At 44.8% G+C, this 21,616-nt stretch overlaps 1 protein-coding gene and 1 long non-coding RNA gene across 27 annotated transcripts in view; one reads left to right on the forward strand and one right to left on the reverse strand.

Moving 5' to 3' along the window:
* The window catches only part of CACNA1D (calcium voltage-gated channel subunit alpha1 D), a 317,826-nt gene that overhangs the window by 190,804 nt on the left and 105,406 nt on the right, over positions 1 to 21,616 (forward strand). For all 26 annotated transcript variants that reach the window (XR_010155607.1, XM_016941301.3, XM_016941303.2 and 23 more), the window contains one exon: positions 17,113 to 17,282. Coding sequence is in view for 25 of the 26 variants with exons in the window: in XM_016941301.3 (XP_016796790.1) it covers positions 17,113 to 17,282 (170 nt within the window). In the remaining variant the exon portion in view is untranslated. The remainder of the gene's footprint in view (positions 1 to 17,112; positions 17,283 to 21,616) is intronic.
* LOC129143494 (uncharacterized) lies at positions 8,410 to 14,439 on the reverse strand. The gene is made up of 2 exons (XR_008546970.1): positions 12,657 to 14,439; positions 8,410 to 11,410 (listed from the first exon to the last, which is right to left on the reverse strand). It is a non-coding gene; the product is annotated as an uncharacterized LOC129143494 (long non-coding RNA).

Raw genomic sequence — 21,616 nt, forward strand, 5'->3', positions numbered from 1 at the left:
GAAAGTACATGAAGCAAAAGTTGTTAAAATTAAGTGGAGAAATTGATAAATCTAGAAACATAGATGAAAATTTTTATCATTCCTTCTCAATAATTACTAGGTTAAAAACAGCAAGTATAGATAATATCTAGATTATATTTAGATTGGTTAATAACTTCAGCCAACTTGACCTAATTGATATTTATAAAATACTGTGTTCAATAATTGTGGAATACACATTCTTTTCAGAGCACGTGGAACATTCACCGACATAGACCATATCTTGGCCATGAAAGTCTCATTACCTCTCGATTGAAATTTTACAAAGTATCTTTGTTCTAATGGCAGTAGATTTAAAACAGAAGCCAATAACAGGCTGTTTATAAACCTTCCCAAATGTTTGGAAATTAAATAACCTATAACTCAAAAAATAATAAAAATTAGAAAATACTTTGAAACTGATAAAATCCAACTGGGAAATTGTATGATCCATTGAATGCAGTGCTTGGAGGGACATTTATAGCTATATCAGTAAGGAAGAAAAGTTTAAACTCAGTAGTTCTACATTTCCATCTACTAATCTAGAAAAAGAAGACCAAATAAGTCCAAGGTAAGTAGAAAAAAGAATAACGGAAGTAAATAAAATAGAAAACACAAATTATAAAGTTATTTGGAAAGCGTAATAAAAATTGATAAATCTCTAACAAAACTAATCAAAAAAGGAAAAAGAGCAAATTACCAGTTTTATAAATGAAAGAGGAGATACCACAGATATTACAGACATTAAAATAATAAGAGAATAAACTTGGTAACTTAGGAGAAACAGGCAAATTCCTTGAAATACACAGCCTACCAAGAAATAAATTGGGAGAGTCCTATATTTGCCTTTTTAAATGGAATTCAGAATCGCAAACCTTCTCTCAAAGAAAATTAGAAGCCTAGATGAGGTCAAAAGTGAATTATGTCAGCCAATTTAGAAAAAAATTATACCATCCCTAGAAATTCTTTCAGGTAGTAAAGTTGGAGGGAGCATTTCCCAACTCATGAGGCCAAAATCTCAATACCAAAAGTTTACAAAGACATAATAAGCACAGTGTCCTTCATTAATTTGGACACAAAAATTCTCAAATATTAGCAAATAGAATATAGCAGGATGAAAGGAATAATATCTCATGGCCAAGTGGGATTTATACCAGAAATAACAAGTTGATTCACCATTGGAAAATCAAATAATTTACCATATTAATAGAATGAAAGAGGAAATCATACGATCACCTCAGTAAATGCAGACATTACTAACAATATTCTATAACGATTTCTAATAACTCTCAGCAAACTAAGAATATGCAAAAACTTCCTCAGCCTGAAAAAAAAAAACTATAGCTGACAGCATACTTACTGGTGAAAGACTCAATCTTTTCTTCTTAAGATTAGGAACAAAGTAACCATTTTTCTCTCTTATTTTATTCCATGTTTTATTGAAAGTCTGAAGGTAAGACAAAGAGATAAAAGGCAGAAAGATTGGAAAGAAAGAAAAAACTATTTCTATTTACAGACATAATTGTCTACATAGAAAGCCCCAATAATTGAACCAAAAACCTGCTAGAATTAATAAGTGAGTATAGCAGGGTGACAGGATACAAAGTCAGTATACAAAATTCCATTTTATTCCTGTATACAAGCTGCAGGTGTTGAAAATGAAATTTAAAAAAATTGCCATCAAAAATTATTTATAATAGCATTCCTAATAGGAATGAATATAAGAAAAGATATGGAAGACCTCTACACTGAAAACTACAAAACGCTGATTAGTAAAATTACAATGATCTAAATAAATGAAGATATACCATGCCCATGGATTGAAAGACTCAATATTGTTAAGATGTCCATTTTTCTCTATGCATTGAATGTTGTCCCATTTATAAATCTCAATAGCCTTTCTTTTAGAAACTGACAAGCTTATTCTAAAACTAATATATAATTGCAAATGACCTCTAATGAAAACAATCATAAAAAATAAAGAAGGAGGGCTTATACTGCTGATTTCAAGATTTACTGTAAAGCTGTAATAAATACAATGTTTGACATAAAGATAGATGACTAGAATAACTGAATGGAATAACAAATTCAGAAATTCCTTTATATGTTCAATTGCTTTTTGATAAAGGTGCTAGATAATTCAGTGGAGAAAGGATACTCTTTTTAGTTAAAAAAAAAAAAAAAAGCTGGAGAAACTGGGTATCTGCAAAAAGTGTGATGCTCAGGTCATACCAGACACAAACATTAAACTTGAAATCAATCATAGATCTAATTAAAAAGCTAAACATATAAATATTTTCTAAATAGATTTCTGCTCTTCAAAGACTAGAAATTTAAAGGGAAACCACACTGGGAGAAAATACAACACTTACATCTGTGTATCTAGAATATGTGAAGAACTCTTAACAACTAGATAATAGATGAACAACTCAAAAATTGGCAAAACATACTTTACACAAGAATGTATATGAGTAGCCAGTAAGTACACATTAAAGATGTTCTATATCATAAACCATCAGGGAAGTGCAAGTTAAGAAACTGCTACATAGATAGTACAATAGCTAAAATCAAAAAGACTATTTCCAAGTGTCATCAAGAGTACAGAGCAACTGATATGCTCATACATTGTTTATAGAAACGTAAAATGATACAACTACTTTAGCAAAGTTTGTCAGTATCTCATAAAGTTAAACATATACTCACCATATGGCCAAGCAATTCCATTTCTAGTATTTGCCCAAGAGAAATGAAAATCTATGTCTACAAAATGACTGGTACATGAGCACTCATAGAGCCTTATTCATAGTAGCCCCCGTGGGGCTGTTGGAAGCTTCAGTCTCCACAGACTCGGCCTTGGGTGGAGGTCCGCCCAGCTGGGGTGAGGCAGTGATCTGGCTGCAAGCTGTGCCACCCTGGCCTGTGGGGTCTCTGCTGGCTGAGGGATTACTGGTTTCTCTGTTGTAGTGGGGGGAGCACAATGGCAGGGGTCGGAAGTGCTGGCCCGTGTGCTGGCTCTGTACTTATAGAGGCATGACTTCTTTGGTCAGTATACTTCACGTTTCCAAATCAAGGCTTTTTCTTCCTAAAATTGGAGCGCCCCATCTCTGACTTTTCTCACAGAGCCATCCTAATAACCAAGGAGAGAAATGGATGGGAAGGGCCTGGATAAACGGGAAGACCTTTCCAAGTATGTGGGAGCTCCACACTGGCCTGGTTGTGTCCTCCTTCTCGGAGGTCGTTTCTGTGAGCTGGAAAAGTCATCTCATTTGCAGTCTGGATGTTTATCTGCACTTGTCTCCAGGGCCTCACATCCTTCCAAGACCTGGAGCGGCACTTGGCGCATTAGCCTGATTTCTCTAAGTCTGACTGTCATGAGTTTGGTTTTGGGTTCAGGGATAAAACATTAATCCACAGTGAACCCATCATTCCCTCGAATTTCTGCTTTAAAATAAATCTTGGTTTAAGTTGCCTGCTGGCAGTTTTGGGCCTCTGAGTCTTGGAGACCCTTGCTGTGTCTGAAGGATTTTAAGTCAATGAGTGAGAGCACACCACCTGCTGAGAGGTGTAGTGTCCCCAGAGGCCCACCTGTCCTTGAATCATGAACTATTACTTACAAACAGGCCCACAGACACATGCCAAGAATTCCAGGGCCCAGTGTGGATTCCAGCAGCTGCACTCTGTCCCCCTTTGGCTATCAGTCAAGGATGTTTCAGCGTCAAACCTGTACCTATCAGTATGCCCTAGGAGCACAGCAGAGGGTTGGCAAGTCAGAGGGCCTCACCCAAGGAAGCTGGGCTCCAGTTGGGCATTGAAGGATGGACAGGATTCGTTAGGATGGTAAAGAAAGGAAGCAAGTTGTCAGGAGAGTGGGACCTGGTGCCTCCTGCCTGTCGGAACCAATGAGTGCAATGGTGAGGCTGCCAGGGTGCTCCGTGCTGGCTGGTGAGCAGTGGGCAGAGCAGATGTGCAGTTGGGAGTACCCACTGAGAGAGGCAGGGTTTTTTTTTTTTTTCTTTAAGCTGCGGGAGCTGTCAGAGTGTTTGGAATAAGGTGATGGTTGACAGCTGTGCCTGGAAGGTAAAGCTGGCACCTCCCAGAGTGCAGTGGAGTTAGGAGAGCCTGGGGGCTGGGGGCTGGGGGCTGCAGGGATGGGGTCTGCACGGAGGTGCAGAGGTGGAGATGGAAGTGAAGGTATAGATGTGGGAGTTTGTTGTGGCTCGTGCCTCTCAGATAAGAAGAGGTCTCTGGATTTTGATTGTCAAGTCTGGGGATGTGGATTGTATGAGAGAATTTTTCTTTTTTCTTTTCTTTTTAAAAATATTTTTTACAGAGACAGGTCTTGCTCTGTCACCCAGGCTGCAGTGCAGTGTTGCGATTGTAGCTCATTGCAGCCTCAAATTTCTGGGCTCAAGCAATCCTCCCACTTCACCCTCCCAAGTAGCTGGGACTACAGGCATATGCCACCATGCCCAGCTAATTTTAAAACTATTTTTTGTAGAAACAGGATCTCTCTATGTTGCCTGGCTGGTCTCAGGTTCTGGCCTCAAGCTGTCCTCCTGCCTTGGCTTCTCAAAGCCCTGGAATTACAGGTATGAGCCACTGCACCCGGCCAGACTTTTTTTTAATTGCTTATAATCCTGTGCTTTATTCAGTTTATTTTAATCATCTCCACTACTTTGATGAGGCAAGTGTTCTTTGCCTCAGTTTACAGATGAGGAAATCAAGACTCAGGGAGGTTTATCAATTTTCTCAAAATTTACACAGCTAGTAAGTAGTTAAACTAGGAATTAAATCTAGGTCTGTCTGTCTCCAGAGCCGAAGCTGCTTTTCTCGTCAGTTGGAAGCTGGTTCTAAGTCTGGTGAGAGGAAACCCGCTGTGGGACCCTGTCTTCCCAGCCTGGGTCTGTGCTCGTACATCCTCAGCTGCTGTATTCTCAAAGCTCTATGCTTCGTCGTTTTTGTTTTTGTTTTCTCTTCCTGAAATTAATTACCCAATGCTGAGTGGAACAATGGGATACAGAGGCTTCAGAGAAATTGGTTTAGTTTTCCTCTTGAATCTGCTTTTGGACAAGTCTCATTTGAGCTCAGGTGGTCCTTTTGGGTCCTGTTGCTGGAGGGTGGATCTCTCAGTCTCTGAGCCCAGCCCTGGGATGTGGTGCTCTGCCCCTTGTTCTCCGTCAGCCAAGTCTGGGTGCTCTGGGAAGGTACTTCCCACCCACCGTGCCTTTCAGTGGGCACTCCCCCTGCGGGGGGATCTCCTCTATCCCTCTCCTCTCTAGATGCAGCTCACAGGGTGGTTTCCGTGGCCTGCGAGTGGGATTTGGGCTGAATTTCCTACAGTGACTGCTTTGGGGATATGCCAGTAGGGGGTTCAATTTCAGCCCCTTCCTTGGGTCCACAGTGCTCCTCCACAGTGGGAACCCCTAGCAGCTCTGAACAGCAGATCCAGCCTCGAGCTTATTCTGGCAGTGTAACCAGGCCCTTCACACAGCAAACTGTAGTGACATGTCAGTAGCACATGCCCTGCGATTGCTGGTGCCTTCAAAAGTGTTCATTTTAGGTGGTTCTGCCACCCTCCCAAGCCAGACTTCATGTGTACATCTTCCTTATTTTTTCTTGAAAAACCGGAATCTGACAAGTCTAGCAGAGTGTGTTTATGAAGTGACTTCTTAAGTAGCAGTATTTGAAACCTGTCATGAAGATATGTGGTGATATTGGTTTGGCTCATGTGATTAAGTGATCTGTTTCGTTCAGAGAGAGTGATGGCAGAAAAGAGAGCCCATGGTTTTGAAGAATACCTCTTTTTTTTTTTTTTTTTTTTGGGAGATGGAGTCTTGCTCTTGGAGTACAATGGCGCGATCTCAGCTCACTGCAACTTCCGCCTCCTGGGTTCAAGAGATTCTCCTGCCTCAGCCTCCCAAGTAGCTGGGATTACAGGTGCACACCACTACGCCTGGCTAATTTTTGTATTTTTAGTAGAAATGGGGTTTCCCTATGTTGGCCAGGCTGGTGTTGAGCTCCTGACCTCAGGTGATCTGCCCGTCTCGGCCTCCCAATTGAAGAATACCTCTTAAAACATGTTTAAGTTTTAAAAAGATTGAAACAAAGTCTGTAACTTTTAGCATGCAACCTTCATGGATTCTCTTCATTGGGAAAAATTTTCTACTAGAAGCATTGGCATGTCTTTTGTAGCCATGGAAACTAACCCTTCAAAGAGAGAGAAGCTCTTCTATCCTCAAACAAGGAGATACAGTGAAAGGAAGGCATATTTCATACTCAGATGCCTGAAATACTTTATTTCTGTGTGTGTGTGTGTGTGTGTATTATATATAATATTATATATAATATTAATATATATATAATATGTATATATAATATATATATTTTAAGGCTTATACAAGACTCCTGCTTGTTTTTGTTTATCAATGGCACGATGGGTGTAGTTTTAGGTGATTGAAGTTACATATGCACTGTGGCCAAATACACCCAGTACAAAGCCCAAAGTTGTATGTCTTTGATCCTCATTAGTGTAAAGTCCATGTCTGTGAAAGCAATTATTTAGGTGATTTTTATCAAGCAACTACTAATGGCCAGGGTTTGTGATAAGGAACCAGTATACAAAGATAAGACAGACACAGCCCCTCCTTCACAGAGTTTACAGTCTGGTAAGTTAAAGAAAATAGTGAAAAACCAATTGCAGGACTGTGAAGTAAATTCTGCAAAAGCAGAGTTCTAATCTGGAGGAATCTAAGGTAGAGAAAAGTCTTTATGTCCTGAGCCAGCCGAGTGGGATAGTATCTGGAAGAGCAGGAGGGGTTATGCAGGCAACAGCATGCACAGTGGCCTGGTGTTGAAAGAGCTCCATGCCTTGGAGGAACTGAGTGAACTTTAGGATGTCTAGAGTACAGAGTTCAAGGGGGAAGAGGTCAGAAAGGAGGCAGGAGAGATCTGACATGACCAGATAGGTGGTGCATTCCTTCACTCCATCCCTACCGCACTCTCCTGCTCAGGGTAAGTGCCACATGTAAACGGTTAGGTTTGGTCTGTGCAGGGTGGCCCAGCTGCTAATTCCTGTGTTCTGTTCATGGTGGATAACTCAACCTAGTCATTAAAAGCTAGGAAACACCGACTCTGAAAATGATTCATCTTCCCAAAAGATGAAAACTGTTTTAAACATCATCACCGTCTTTTATGTCAATGAAAGCATCAAGAACCCTGGCTGGGCACAGTGGCTCACGCCTGTTTTCCCAGCACTTTGGGAGGCTGAGGAGGGTGGATCCCTTGAGGCCAGAAGTTTGAGACTGCCCTGGCCAGCATAGAGAAACCCTGTCTACTAAAAATACACAAAAATTAGCTGGACATGTTGGCGCACACCTGTAATTCCAGCTGCTTGGGAGGCTGAGGCACAAGAATCGCTTGAACCCAGGAGGTGGAGGGCATGCCACTGCACTCCAGCCTGGGCAGCAGAGCCCAGACCCTGTCTCAAAACTAAAAGTAAAAATAGAAATGTGATTGTCAAATGTTTTCCTTCAACATATTTTACTGTGTAAACAAGGGACCCCCATTTTCTCGCCCTTTTTGCCCACCAGCGGTTCCCATGCATTTCTTGGCAGCTGTGTTTCATGACTGCTGCTGGAGAATGCTGTCCCAGGCCAGCTGTCTTCCCCCCACAGACATTACCTGCAAAGGAGCAGGTCTTATTTATGGGGTGCTGTATTCCTAATCCCTCCCTACCCCACTCTGCCTATTGGTCTCATGCAGAGAGAACATCCTTTGGCTATCACCAGCTTTTCATGGTTGAGGGAAAAATGGAACAAATACAATGCTTTTGATGAACTATGAGCTGAGCCAGTGCCAATGATTAAAAATTTTTTAAATTGTGAAACATCACACATTGCTGTTATTTTTTTTTTTTTACAAAATTCCTAGTTTCCTTGAACAGAAACTGAACCTTTATGCTTTCCAAGAAATTATATTTAAACAAAAAAGTTCTTTGAATCAAACTACGTTTGCATTCTGTTTCATTTCCTTTATGTCTATGTAGAGGAAATAATTTAGGTCTAAAGAAGGCTGGACTCCCCTGATAAAAATCAGTGGGTTACTTCTTCAACTTCCCCCTTCTCTTTGCCTTTTTAAGTGTTGCCTTTGTTTTTTTCTGAATTTCTGAGCCTTCTGTTTTACTAAAAATCTGAGTCCCTAGTGATTTTCTTGGCAGTTTTCAATGGAGGTTATGTTGTTTTTTGCTTTGTTTCGAGGGTTTTTTGTTTTGTTTTGTTTTTTGCATGTGTATGTAAATATCAAAGTGTTTTGTTTGTTTAAATTTTATGTGGGTCTAATTAAAACAGATAGCATTGCAACACAAGAAAAAAAAATCCTGTATCTAAATCAAGATGACTTCCAGTGGCCCATTTATTTTATGGGACGTTTAAGAAATGAAAGTTCCCACAGCAAACTGCGTGTCCTCTTGCATCTGCGGCAGTCCCATTCCACCTGCACCTCCGTTTGTGTGTGATGGCTGGCTGCAGCCTGGGCGTGCTGTCTCCAGTAGTGTTGGCTGAGCCAGGGGTCCCGGAGATCAGGATGTCAGGGCCTGTAAATCCTGGGGCATGTGAGTGTCTGGTGGCCTCTCTGCAGAACATGGGGCATGTGCCCAGCCCGTGGGGGCTCCACTGGGGCTCCTTAGATGGAGGCTGGCTGGGTCTGGGGCAAGGGGTTCTCTCCCTGGAGTGGTGCTTACTGAGTGGGAGTGAGGGACAGCAGGTGGAGAGATGAGCGGAAAGGGGGCTGTCACCTTTCTCTGTCCTGAGTTGGGGCTCTTGGGGAAAATCAGAGTGCAGTAGTGAGCAGAGCTGTGCTTTATGCCCTGTCCTCCCTCCCTGGTCCTGATTCATGACCTCCCCGTGAGCCACAGCCCCACGGAAGGGACGTAGGGTTTGGAGCCTGGTTAGTAACGCTGTTGTCCTGTTGACTGGGCATATGATGTAGGCCAGCAACAATGCCTCGTTGAGCCTCCGTGTTGGCCTTTGTGAAATGGATGTGAAAATCCTCCTCCTGCCTCTTCCACTGAGGTTGTGAGCAGCCCAGGGGGCAGTGAATGTAAAGACATTTGGAGGACTCTAGGAACAATCTAAATAAATGAGGGGCTTTTTTCTGTTATTGTTAGAGAAGGGGACATGGCAGAGACTCAGGCTGTTTTGCCAAAACCCAGGTCGCTTTCCCCAGCTGTGCAGGCTCTTATTCTGCTGAAGCTGCTGTTGGTTATTCCTGGGACCCTGGGCGATGCAGTCACAGGTGAAGGACCCTGGGCGATGCAGTCACAGTGGGGTGGGCTCAGGCTGTGCTTGTTTCAGAGACGATTTTGGCTTGTTCTGCTGTGTTTGTCTATTCCATCTAAAGGTCTTTTGGGGGCTGGATGAGTATGGGGCGCATACCATTGTTCTGTCGTCAGAGCGCCCTGCAGCCATTTCTCATGAACTCACTCAGCACTTATGCTTCTTGGGTGTCAATGCCACCAAACTACTTGGCTGCCAGGTCCAAGAGTGTGCCAGGCTGTTGCCCAGGGAAAGAAATGGGCAACAAAAAATGGACTAAGTCACAGCAGTCAGGTCCCCGTGGAGGAGGTGCTGGGGAGGCTGGAGTCGCAGCAGCAGCTGAAAGGTCTTTAGAACATGCTGTGATCTGGTGTCGCTGCCGAGTCATTAGTCCATCTCTACTGAGGATCCCTGTCTGGGGAAGTTGCTGCATCCCAGGGCAACTGTGCTGAAATCAGTTGTCTTATTTCAAAACTTGTGCCTGTGCCCTGAGACCCTCAGCAGGCATCCTTCTTCCTTCATATGGCAGCCCTTCAGATACCGGGGACCAGCCTCTCTTCTCCATCCCTCCTCCTGCCCCGCCCAGCCCGTCCTTCTTCCCTGAACAGGTGGACAAGAAATGTCCATGTGGCAGATGGGGTGTCACGGGTCCCTGACAAGGAAGGTCCACATGAGGGGAGATGATTACACTGGTGTGCTAGACCCAGGGGACTGGTGTGGAAAGGGCAGAGGTGACAGTGACCGTAGCATGGTGGTGGTTGGGGGTCAGTGACAGGCGTCATAGGTGTTTTTCCAAATAGTCGTGTAAGAAAGCTGGGGCTTCCTGAGAAGTGTGTTTTTGACCACATTGGTATTGATGTTAAATCCAACCCATCACCCAGTGCTTACTGAATGTCTCTGGTCTTCCTCAGCACCATTTTCTTCTTATTTTCATTTTCTGTTCACGCATAACACCTGTCAAAGCTGATAGGAGTCCTATCAAATTTCTGTCTGTTCCTCCTTGCCTACAGAGAAGTAATCCAGGTTCCATAGTTTTGTATTTAAGCCCCTTTCCGGACTGACAGGAAGCCTGTTTTCGTTTTTTTTTTTTGTTTGTTTGTTTGATTGTTTTTGAGACAAGGTCTCTGTCTGTCACCCAGGCTGCAGTGCAGTGGTACAATCACAGCTCACTGCAACCTCAACCTCCCAGGCTCGGGTGATCCTCCTGCCTCAGCCTCCTGAGTAGCTGAGACCACAGGTGCATGCCATCGCACTTGGCTAACTTAAAAAAAATTATTTTGTAGAGATGGGGTCTCACTCTGTTGCCCATGCTGGTCTCGAACTCCTGGCCTCAAGCAATCCTCCCACCATCACCTCCCAAAATGTTGGTATTTCAGGCGTGAGCCTCTGTGTCTGGCCTTGTAGCCTGGTTTTGATCCTCATCCTCCTGGTGTCTACCTTCTCCTTCCTCTGCTCCTGCTTTTCCTTCCAGGTATCATTTTGAGGTGCTTAGGGTAGATTCAGCAGCTGCATGGCCTTGTGTGCCCAAGTGCTGTGAGCCTCAGTGTCTATACAAGAGGGTGATAGCAGCCCCTGCCTCCCCATAGTCACTCACCAGCGGGGATGGGGTAAGGTGTTGCTCTGGGCTCTGGTTAGGTTGCAAGGCTGAGGGGGCCACCCAGGGTAGGGGACACATGTATTCATGTTTTGGTGCTCAATGAGTAGAGTTTTCTGGTGAATTAGAGGCAGGCAGAATGCATTTGGATGGGGTAAGCCAGAGAATGTGTCACCAAAAGCATGAGACTTGAGCTTGGTCTTGAAAGGTGCACTGGATTCAAAGATGGGAGAAGGCTGCTCAGGTGGATGGAATTCTGTAGACAAAAGCTCACAGGGTTGCGGAATTGAGAAGAGTGTGGCCAGAGTATAAGGTGTGCATTTATAGGATGGGTGAATAAGGCTGGAATAGCACTTGGGAGAAGGCTGGAAGGCCTTGAGTGGCAGGCAGAAGCATCTGACCTTGATCCTTGAGGGAGGCAACAAGGAGCTGTGAGACATTCTGAGTAGGATGCCACCAGGGGGACGTCTGGGTCTGCAGTAGTCACCTGGAGCAGAGAGGGAAGCAAGCTCTGATGAAATGCTCTGGCCACAGCTCCTGTGGCTGCCCAGGGAATGGGTGTGTGCAGACAGGCCTGCATAAGACACTTCACAGCTGTCCTGTTAGGCTGTTAGGGAGATTCCTTACTGAGTAATTGCTTCTCAACCAGGAGATAAAAGGGAATATCTTAATGACCTAGAGACGGAAGATCTACCACATGAGGCCTGAACACAATAAGGGAAAATGGCGAGCTGGCCGTGGAGGCTGCTCCAGATGATATGTCTAGGTTTGGGCACACTCATTTCATGCTTCTGGGCGATCCCAGCAATTGTGGGCTTTCTGTCCTATAGGGACATTTTCTGGCCTCCTGAAGGAGTAGGAGTAGGGCTTGTTTTGTTGGATACAATTTTTTGTACATAGCCTTCCTGCATGCCTATATGAAGTGGCGCCAAGGGGAAATAGAGACATGGGAAGAAATACATGAGAAATGGACAACATTGTCCATTCCTGCCTGCAAGGAGCTTACAGTCTAGCTGGTAAGCTGAAATGAATATGTAATAACATGAATTTGAATTTGGTTAGTAGTGGAGTTATATCTTCTAAGCATTCAAATTTTTTTCTATTTGGAAATAATTTCAAATGTAAAGAACAACCCCAAGAATAGGAATAGCACAGTGAATAATCCATGTACCCCTTACCCCAGTTCACCTAATATTAAATTTTACCTCATTTACTTTTTCATTTGTTATCTATCCATAAGAAATGTGGACTGATTTTTAAAAATATTTTATAATTTATTACTGTCCTTAGTTATTTCAGTGCTCAAATTTCCTAAGATTTGGCTAGTAGGAGCTACTTCTCTAGCTCCTGTATCCTTATGACATATCTCCATAATGTGTTTTGGTTTGTTTTTGTTTTTTGAGCACTTCCTTATTTTCTTCATCTTGTACCTACCCTACCCTTGCCCTGGAATCACCCAGTTCTCCAAAGTCCCCTGGTTCCTTTTAATGGGGAATGTTATTAGAGACCAAGATGTGGGTACCAGGTGTGCTTGTACCTGCCAGAGCATCTTTGCTTCTAAGTCCTTTCAACAGGCAGACCTAGGAAATATATGCATTTCCGTACACATATTCATACACATACTTACATTGATACATACACATACTCACATATCAGCCTCTTTTAAAAATCAGACATTGGAAATCAGACTTTAAAATAAACATCTTTTAGAAATCATCAGTTCACACCTATACCTTCAATTCCAGTCTGTCCCCAGAGGGTTCTTCTCTGTTCCATGTTTCTGTGTCCCTCCTTCCACAGTGAGAACTCTGGCTCCCAGCAGCATTAGCACATGTACTCACTGGCTAAATCCTGTAATGTGTCTAAGATAGTTTCAGAATGGTCTCATCCACATCACTGCAAAAAACAAAGCTACTGAAAAGAGTTCAGCATTTGTTTGTAGTTCGTCCCTCACTCCAATCCTACCCAAGACTGAGAGCATGTCGTCAAATATTCATGAGCTATTTGAATTAGTTTTGTCTTTCTCCTTCAGTCTGGTTATGGTATTCATTTGAATTACAGATTTGTTTGTTTCAAATCACTTTCAGTTTAGGGGTATTTTCCCTTCATCTCATCCTTACTGACTTAATTTTTAAAAATTTAAGGTGAAGAACATTAACATGGTTCCCAAAGTCAAAACTATAGAAAAAGATATACTTAAGAGTGTCACTCCAACCTTGATTCCTTTGGCCTAATTCATTCCCATCCCTTGTTTTCTGCTCTTTCTTTTAGATACACCTGAGAGAAATATGCTCATTTTATTTCCCAGTTTTTCGTGTGTAAAGGGTAGCACACTTTATTGCTTTTTTTTTTTTCATCTAGGCACTTCTTATTTATCTTTTGATCAGACACACCATAACCAAAATTCTGGTTTGGAACAAGAAGACTCCTAGCATATAACAGTTGTTGGATTTTTAGTCACTTGCAAAAGTCTGTTGGTTTCTACCAATAGCTTTATTAAATAAGCTTTGTAAAACAATCTCTTAGTAATAGGATTCTTAGAATATGATGAATTCTTATGCAAAGTGGAGTAACTTTTTTCCCATCATTGCAAAGTTTGATAGAAGGTGCCTCGGACTTGAGGTGTGATTTTCAGGATCAGAGGGTCAGTTGTGATGGGAATGGGTTATTCTCAACTGAGCAGATAGTGTACAGGATTGGCAGTGGGTTTGCCAGCTCATTGCGGTCACTCTGAGCCTTGGGACCCATGTGTCCTTCTATGTGTCTCCCAATCCTAACGGGTTTGTGGCAGCTTAGAGCCCATTCACAACTAGTGCTAATTTTTCTCCCTTTGATAATTTGAGAAAGCTCTTCCATTTGCCTTTTGAATGTCTCTCTTATGTCTGGATTCAACAACTATTATACATTTGAACTTCACGTTGATACCACTCTTTGTGTTTTCAAAGCCTTACTGAATGTCTTGCTTAATTCCTGTGAAACAGCGGAACAGGTATTGTTGTGTCTGTTTGGAAGTGAGGAAACTGAAGCTCAGAACACAGCAGTGACAGAGCTAGGACTAGAAGCCAAGTCTTCAGATGAAGAGCCCAGAGTGGTGTAGGAGGGCCAAGGATTTATCTGGGTTTATCACAGGGACTCTACCTCCCTGCCCCCTTCCTCCATCCTGCCCTGTGGCCAACAGATTTCTACTGTATAAACCTCACCTCTGTCCACATCAATAAATAATACCTTCCTGCTAAATATTCAGCCATTCAGAACTGTCTAAAATCAGTTCAGAGGGTCTATATCAGCAGCTTTGTTATATGAGCTTTTGTGATAGTGACCATCATTGTGAGTGGGCCATAAACCAGGACTTGGCAGGGTTTTTTACTCCTAGGAATTTTAGTCAGAGTAGAGTTTTACTTACGCCTGCTTAACTGTGTCCCAGCAGTGGAAAATGTACAACAGTGATGCAGCTTGTTAGAAATGGGATTTTTATATTTGTAATGTTAAAAAGGCATAAAATATTACAAAAGAAAATTACGAAGATAGTAAAAGAGTTACCCTGAGAAGTTTAAGGACGTTCATTTTATAATGTACGTAATTATACATTATAAAATGTATATAATTATATAATTTAAAAAATAAAATATAATTATATAATTATAATACATTATAAAATGTATATAATGTATGTAATTATGCATTATAAACTGAATGTCCTTAAGCTTCTCAGGGTAACTCTTTTGCTATCTTCATAATTTTTTCCCAAGAACCCATATATGATATGGACCCAAAGTAAGAATACCTTGTTTGTATGTAACCATCTGAATTTAGTATTCTAAGTTCGGAATCAAAACATGCGAACAGATTTGTACTAGGATACTTTTTTGGTGAATAATAGAACCGAAGGTCCACTTTTCTTTGAGGTGTATTTAAGAAAACAGATTATATAATTCATTTTCCTGCAGACACATGACATTCCAAGCCCTCTTATTGTTGCTCAGGGATGTGATTCTGGATTGAGTTGTGATTTTTTCAGAGTTCAGAGAATCATTTGGTGAATTTACCTAGAGCTGAGTTATGTATTTCCCATGTGTCAGGAAACCCCGGAGGCCTAGAAATCCCAAACCGTTCTCAGGGTATGGTACATGTGAATGGCGAGACACTGGAGTCCTTACTTCTTCGAGACAGCAGGTGTTCTTTGGGCTGGGAGGTCAGAGCACGTGTCTGGGCTCAGATCGGCTCCTGCTCACTCTCTAGATCCACAAAGCCTGGCCTCCTTCCTCATTCACAGGGGGTGGAGTGGAGACTGACAGCCCTAACAGGACCAAGGATAGGTTCCAGGGAGTCTGGAAAGTGGGGTGATTTAGAAGCTATGAGAGGGATCCTTTCTTTTTCTTTTCTTTTTTTTTTCCTTTCTTTCTTTATTTTTTATTTATTTTTTATTTTTTTGAGATGGAGTCTTGCTCCGTTGCCCAGGCTGGAGTGCAATGGTGCAATCTCAGCCCACCGCAACCTCTGTCTGAGTGGGATTCTTTCTAATTGTGGGCAGAGGGTGGCACTTGGTGAGGATTCCAGTTTCTTATCTGAAGTATTAGTGTCACTGGGTGTGCAAGCATCTGTTCAGCCCCTCGACAGCCTAGAGTTAAGAGACGGGTGTGAATATGGGGTTAGTTTTGTTGTTGTTGTTATTATTATTATTATTATTTTGGAGACAGCATCTTGCTCTGTTGCCCAGGCTGGAATGCAGTGGCACGAACTTGGCTCACTGCAACCTCTGCCTCCCAGGTTCAAGCAATTCTCTTGCCTCAGCCTCCTGAGTAGCTGGGACTACAGGCATGCACCACCATGCCCAGCTAATTCTTTTTATTTTAGTAGAGATGAGGTTTCACCATGTTGACCAGGCTGGTCTCAAACTCCTGACCTCATGATCCGCCCACCTTGGCTTCCCAAAGAGCTGGGATTACAGGCGTGAGCCACCGTGCCTGGCTGGGGTTAGCTTTATGAAAGCAGGTCACTTCCCCATTCGTGGGTTGGGTTGGGTTGGGTTGGGTTGGGTTGGGTTGGGTTGGCTTATCGAGGTAGGACCCTGAAAGAGACATGCTGGCTTTGACTCGGAACAAAGGCAAGAAGGCAGACAGAAGTAACCTGTGTCAGAATCTCAAGGTCTGTGTGCAGAAACTGCATTGCTGTAACCTCACCTGCTTCCTTGGCAGCTTTTTACTAAGTCTCTAACTCACATATCTTGGCTCCTATAACAACTCACGGTTGGAGATGCAGATGGTTCCTCGTATATAAAAATTGGGTAATCGTCCACCTGACTCTCAGGCTTGCCTGAGTATGTGGGGTTTTGTATATATGCATAGTCAGAGGCTTGCACACATGGTGGAAAGTAGCATAAACACCCCACAATTGGGAACACTTACCTGTCTGCCAGATCTTTTCCAGGGCAGGTGTTCCTATAAATGGGCAGAAAATCATATGCCTCTTCCCCTCCTGCAGGGAAGACTTTTGGGGAAGACCATGACAAGTAGCAGGGGTTAAGAAAAACAGTAATGCTTCATCAGTGCTCGAGTTCCCATCTGGGAAGGGAGAACTGGGTTGTGGAGGGGGTGGGGATTGCCCTGACTCCATGCACTGCTCTGGCCCGAACCTGCGGGTGATGGGTAGAGGAGCCTAGTGTGGGCACCAGCAAGGACTGCTGCCTGCTCAGAGCTCTTGGTTTGGACAAAAGGGGTAGCACACAATATTAATGCAAAGTTTGTCCAAAAGCATTGAAGAAGTTCTAAACTTGGTACTCTTTGACCACAGCTTGGCCCATTTGGGTCCCTCGTCTTTGAGGAGGCTCTGGGGAAAGTGGGGCGTCTCTGAGTTCAGGCCCCTTGTTGGGGGGTGTCAGAGGCCTGCCATGACAGCACATGGTGTTTTGGGCCTAGGCCCCTTGAGATCGCTGTCATCGAGGGGAGTTCATTTTCTAAGAAATGATGCATGTGTGTTGGTGTGGGCTCTGCGACTCCGACCCCCACAGTCTTGCTTTGGAAGACACTGTCTTCTGTCCTGTCCAAGTGTGTGGCTCCATTGCTGTGCTCATGTGACTATACTCAGTGCTGTGTGTCCTGCCCACAAGACTGTTGTGCAGCAGGGCAGTGGCTCAGGATGCAGGTCCCCAAGGATGTCCTGATATGTGCTTGTCCTCTTTGCCTCCTTCAGAGAATTCTCAAAGGAAAGAGAGAAGGCAAAAGCACGGGGAGATTTCCAGAAGCTCCGGGAGAAGCAGCAGCTGGAGGAGGATCTAAAGGGCTACTTGGATTGGATCACCCAAGCTGAGGACATCGATCCGGAGAATGAGGAAGAAGGAGGAGAGGAAGGCAAACGAAATAGTATGTAGCGCCTTTCCTGCCCCTGGCTAGACAGACCCAGTGTGCGGTTCAGACGCCTAGCAGCAGGCCTTCCTCGACTCTGACCCAGGCTGTGAGTGGGACAGCCTCCTCCCAGCCATCTGGTCCCTTCTGCCTGCACACATCACGGAGAGAACAGGTGCATTGGTGCTGACTCTGGATTTCTGCCTGAGGTTTGGGGTTTAGAGTCGTATTTGGTAAGGTGGCTTTATAGCCAAGGAAGGTCAAACGGACCCACTGTTGGCCTGGGAAATTCAGTAAGCGCATTTCTGTGCGGGCACAGGGGTGATGAGACACATATTCTTGTACCACAGGAGAAGAAGCTGTGGTTTCCCTCACCTCAGAGTGAACAGTGTTATTGGACAAGAATTTGAAGTGCAGGGTTCCTCTTGACTCTTACTCTTAGGCCACCTGACATGGCTCCTACATGTGCTATTCATATGAAGCCATATGCTTAGCCCATCAGGGGCTGGGAGGAAACCGGCTCACCATTCTAGGCAGGTGTTAAGGGGCATGTGAGTCAGTGACAGCTGCTTTGCTGTCACCCATCGACACCCCACACTGTGACACTAAGCACCCTAGAGCACCTTCTGCAGGAGGCAAGGCCTGAGAACTCAGTCCATCACTGACATTAATTGCCATTGTCAACCACGGTGTCTCTTTCACTGCATACTTTTCCCACAGATGCGCTCTTATTCTCTCTGGGGCCCTTTGTGCCTTGGGTCAGAGTGGAAACTGGAATCCAGCAATGCATTTGACTGAGATGTCTGTGACTTGCTTCAAATCTAGAAGAGTTGGATAGGAAGGACCAAGAACATACTTCAAGGGCACATGTCCATTGAGAGGCCTGGGGACCCGAAGCCGGCCCTACGTTGTAGAAGATGGCCGAGCAAGTCCCTGCTTGAGCAGAGTGCCTTGGATGTTTTGCTCTCAGCAAGGCCTGTTGCTGGGTACAGGGGAAACCCGGAGCTGGAGAGGATGTGGAGTGCTGCCTCCTAGGGAGAGACAGGCCTGTCACACTAAATGCAGCCCTGGGGAGCAGAGCTGCAGGGCACACATAGAGGGCAGGCACCGCCGACGAGGGATCGAGGACAGGGCTGGAGGGAGTATTTGGCCTGGGCCCTGAAGGATGGATGGATTGCAGGTGTGACCATTCAGTGTCAGAAGAAGCACCCTGACCCAGGGGACTAGCGTGAGGGAGGCGTGGAGGTGGACAAAGGCCAGGTTTCCGGGAGGAAGCAGTGGGCCCTTCAGCTGGAGCACAGAGGGTATGAAGGTCGGGGTGAGCTGCCATAGGAAGGGTGGGTGAGGTGCAATTGTGCCTCTTCTGGAGGTTGTGGAGTGTGTAAGTGGGGGCTGAGAGACCCCTGGTGGAGGGGCTTCTTGACTGAGAGGGCCCTTACCTTTCTTCAAGCCTGGGCTCTGTGCCTCCATGGGGAGGGAGTGTGTTCCGTGATCTCAGATGCCCTGGCTGGTGCAAACCAGTGTGCTGACTGGGAGTGGGCAGGGTCAGGCCTCTCTTCTCTCCCTCCCTGCTTCTTGCCAGGCTCAGGAAGGGGCCGGGACTTCAGCACCTGAGGATCAGAAGACTGAGGGAGGGTTTCTAGAGCTAACTGTTTGCTGAATGCAAGTTCAGAGTTTATAAATAGACATTCATGTGAGTCTCAGACTCAGCGATGTGCCTATGAAGTGATCAGATGTAAGAGTGTCTGCCTGTCCTCTGCACAGCTCTCCCCTTGGCAGTTGAGCCAACGTGAACCCCATGGCTTTCGTGGAGCTTCTGCACCTGCAGTATGGCAACAGGCCATGTAGGTGCAGCTTGGAGATGCCTGCACCGCTCTTTTCCCCTTCACTTGCAAACTGTAACTCAGATGCTGATCTGCCTCATCTCCCCTAAACCCAACATGTTATTTGTAAACGAGAGGAGGTATGGCCCCTTTTTCTCAGCAGAGTATCTTTCTTTGCTAGTTTAGCTGTGTCCCCCAGGGAGCTGAGTGAGGCCTTCTTACAGGCCAGTGGCCTTTCCTGTGTTTATTTCTCCTCCTCTAGAAGTAGACAAGGATTCGTGTTCTAGTGTTGCTAACATTAGTCGTGGTAGAGTTGTTTATAGGGCCTATGATTTGAGGATTAAGGGTTTTCATTGGATTTAAGGTGATATCTTGAGGGTTAACCATTTTATCTCAGCCCAGCATTTCCTATGACCTATCACTGTAAAAACCTGATGATGACAGAAATCAATGACTCTGCCTTTCAGAGAACTTGCCATGAGGGGAAGATGGAGAAGGAGTGGCTTAGTGTGAGAAGCTGATCCCATTGTTAAGGCCCAGCACTCTGCTGTGTGAGCCCAGGAGGGCGCGATGATTCTGGCTGGTGGGAGTGGGCAGGCTGGGGCGATGTGAGGAAGGCTCCATGGGAGGAGCAGCCCTGGGCGGCAGAGGTTGGGGGTGGGGGCTTTTTCAAGCTGGGGAAATGGCACAAACAAGGTGTGCGAAGTGACAAATATTCAGGGCCCTTAAGTGCATTGCTCAGTAATATAATCTAGGAAAGAAACAAAACCTGTTTAAAAGCCTTGTAGATCTTCAGAATTCACTCTCACTGGGGCTCCCAAGCCCATAAAGCTGCACTGTGTCTTGGGAACATCAGCAGTATTGTTTCTGCTATGCACCGTGATGTGTGACTCAAAATGATTAACTAGCTTAATGTTTGATCCAGAATAGCAAATATTTCTGTGGTGTGCCCTTGTTCTTTATGGAGCTCGTTTTGCCAGGTGCTGGGGTTTCCTGTGGAGTGAGGCTCACAGTGCTTCCCGAGTCATCAGATTTCCAGAGCCTTGGTGATGAGGGTTTTAAATAAAGACAGAAATCTTGGCTGTGGAGGCCATGATGGGATTTAGCTGACTTGAGAGCACCAAGTCTCCTCCTCCTCTGAGGAGAGAACCTCTCTGATCACAGACCTCAGCAGCCCAGACCCTCTGGAGGAGACAGCACTGTTGAGGTTTCCCTGGGGCCTCCTGTGGCTGCCAGCCATTTTCTTCCTGTCACAGCCAGAAAACCACATAAGGAGAGGGTTTCAGTGAGGCCCACACGGTCCTCCTCACCAAATAAACAGTCCTGGATTCACCACATGCACATGCCAGGTCTGGGGCCGTCTCTGTGCATCTGATTAGCAGGCAGTAGAAATGTGGGTGTTGCCAGTGTTACGGTGTCTGCATCCTCCCTGGGGGTGTGAGATCACCCCACGTGCCTTCCACTCCAACCCTGCTCCTCTGTTACCTCTTGAGAGGAGGATGGCGCAGGGCCCGGGCTCCTGACTTTGTCCATAATGGCTAAGGATGCTAATTCAACTGATAGCCCTTTTCAGCTGGGTCCTGGATGTGAGTTGAGCAGTTTCCTCCCAGACCTTGAGGATTGAAGTGACAGTGTGAGAAGAAATGCTTCCTGATAGCCGAGCCTCAGCCTAGATGAGCAGAAGTGGGTGTAGGAAGTCATTAATAACAGCAGATGTCTGTGAGCTCACAGGAGGCAAAGGCTTGGGCTGGAGGGCATCTTGATGCCCCTTCTCCGGATGTGGCTGCAATGGAGTTTTGTGACTTGGAATTTGGACTTTAGTATTAGGCAAATTACTCAACCTCTCTGGACCCCACTTTCCTTGTCTGCAAGAAGGGGATAAAGATATATCTCCCCATGGGGCTGTTGTAACAATTGAATGTTCTGTGACTGCTAGGAGTAGTCATAGTTGTAGTATGTGCTGCTGCTGTTTTCATCAGACACCAGTAAAAGTTGACCTCAACAGAATTTCAGGGGTATAAATTTAGGGGGTACAAATACCGTTCTGTGACATGGATATATTACATAGCAGTGAAGTCTGGGCTTTTAGTGTAACCATCACCCAAAAAGTGTACATTATACCCAGTAAGTAATTTCTCATCCCTCATGCCTCTTCCACCCTCCCACCCTTCTGTGTCTCCTCTGCCTATTATTCCATCCACACCCTATGTCCATGTGTACACATTATTTAGCTTCTGCTTATCAGTGAGAATATGCAGTATTTGACTTCCCTAAACATAATATTTTTGAAGGTTCTGCTAGACCTCTAAACAGCCTCAGGGTGGGGCCTCCCTCTTAGCACCATTGCCCTGTCCTTTTCTGTTCAGAAACTGTAAGGTTCTGAAGTATTGATGGAAAACAAATCTGTTAACTAGGTCACTTTCGAGATAGGGCAGCACAGCTTTCAGGCTCTTGAAGTCCATTTCTAGTTTGGCGGTGCTTGCTGTCAGAGAACAGATGTCAAATCAAGTACTTGGAGATGCGCTCACA

The sequence above is a fragment of the Pan troglodytes genome, chromosome 2 (assembly GCF_028858775.2).
Source record: "Pan troglodytes isolate AG18354 chromosome 2, NHGRI_mPanTro3-v2.0_pri, whole genome shotgun sequence".
NCBI classification, from domain to species: Eukaryota; Metazoa; Chordata; class Mammalia; order Primates; family Hominidae; genus Pan; species Pan troglodytes.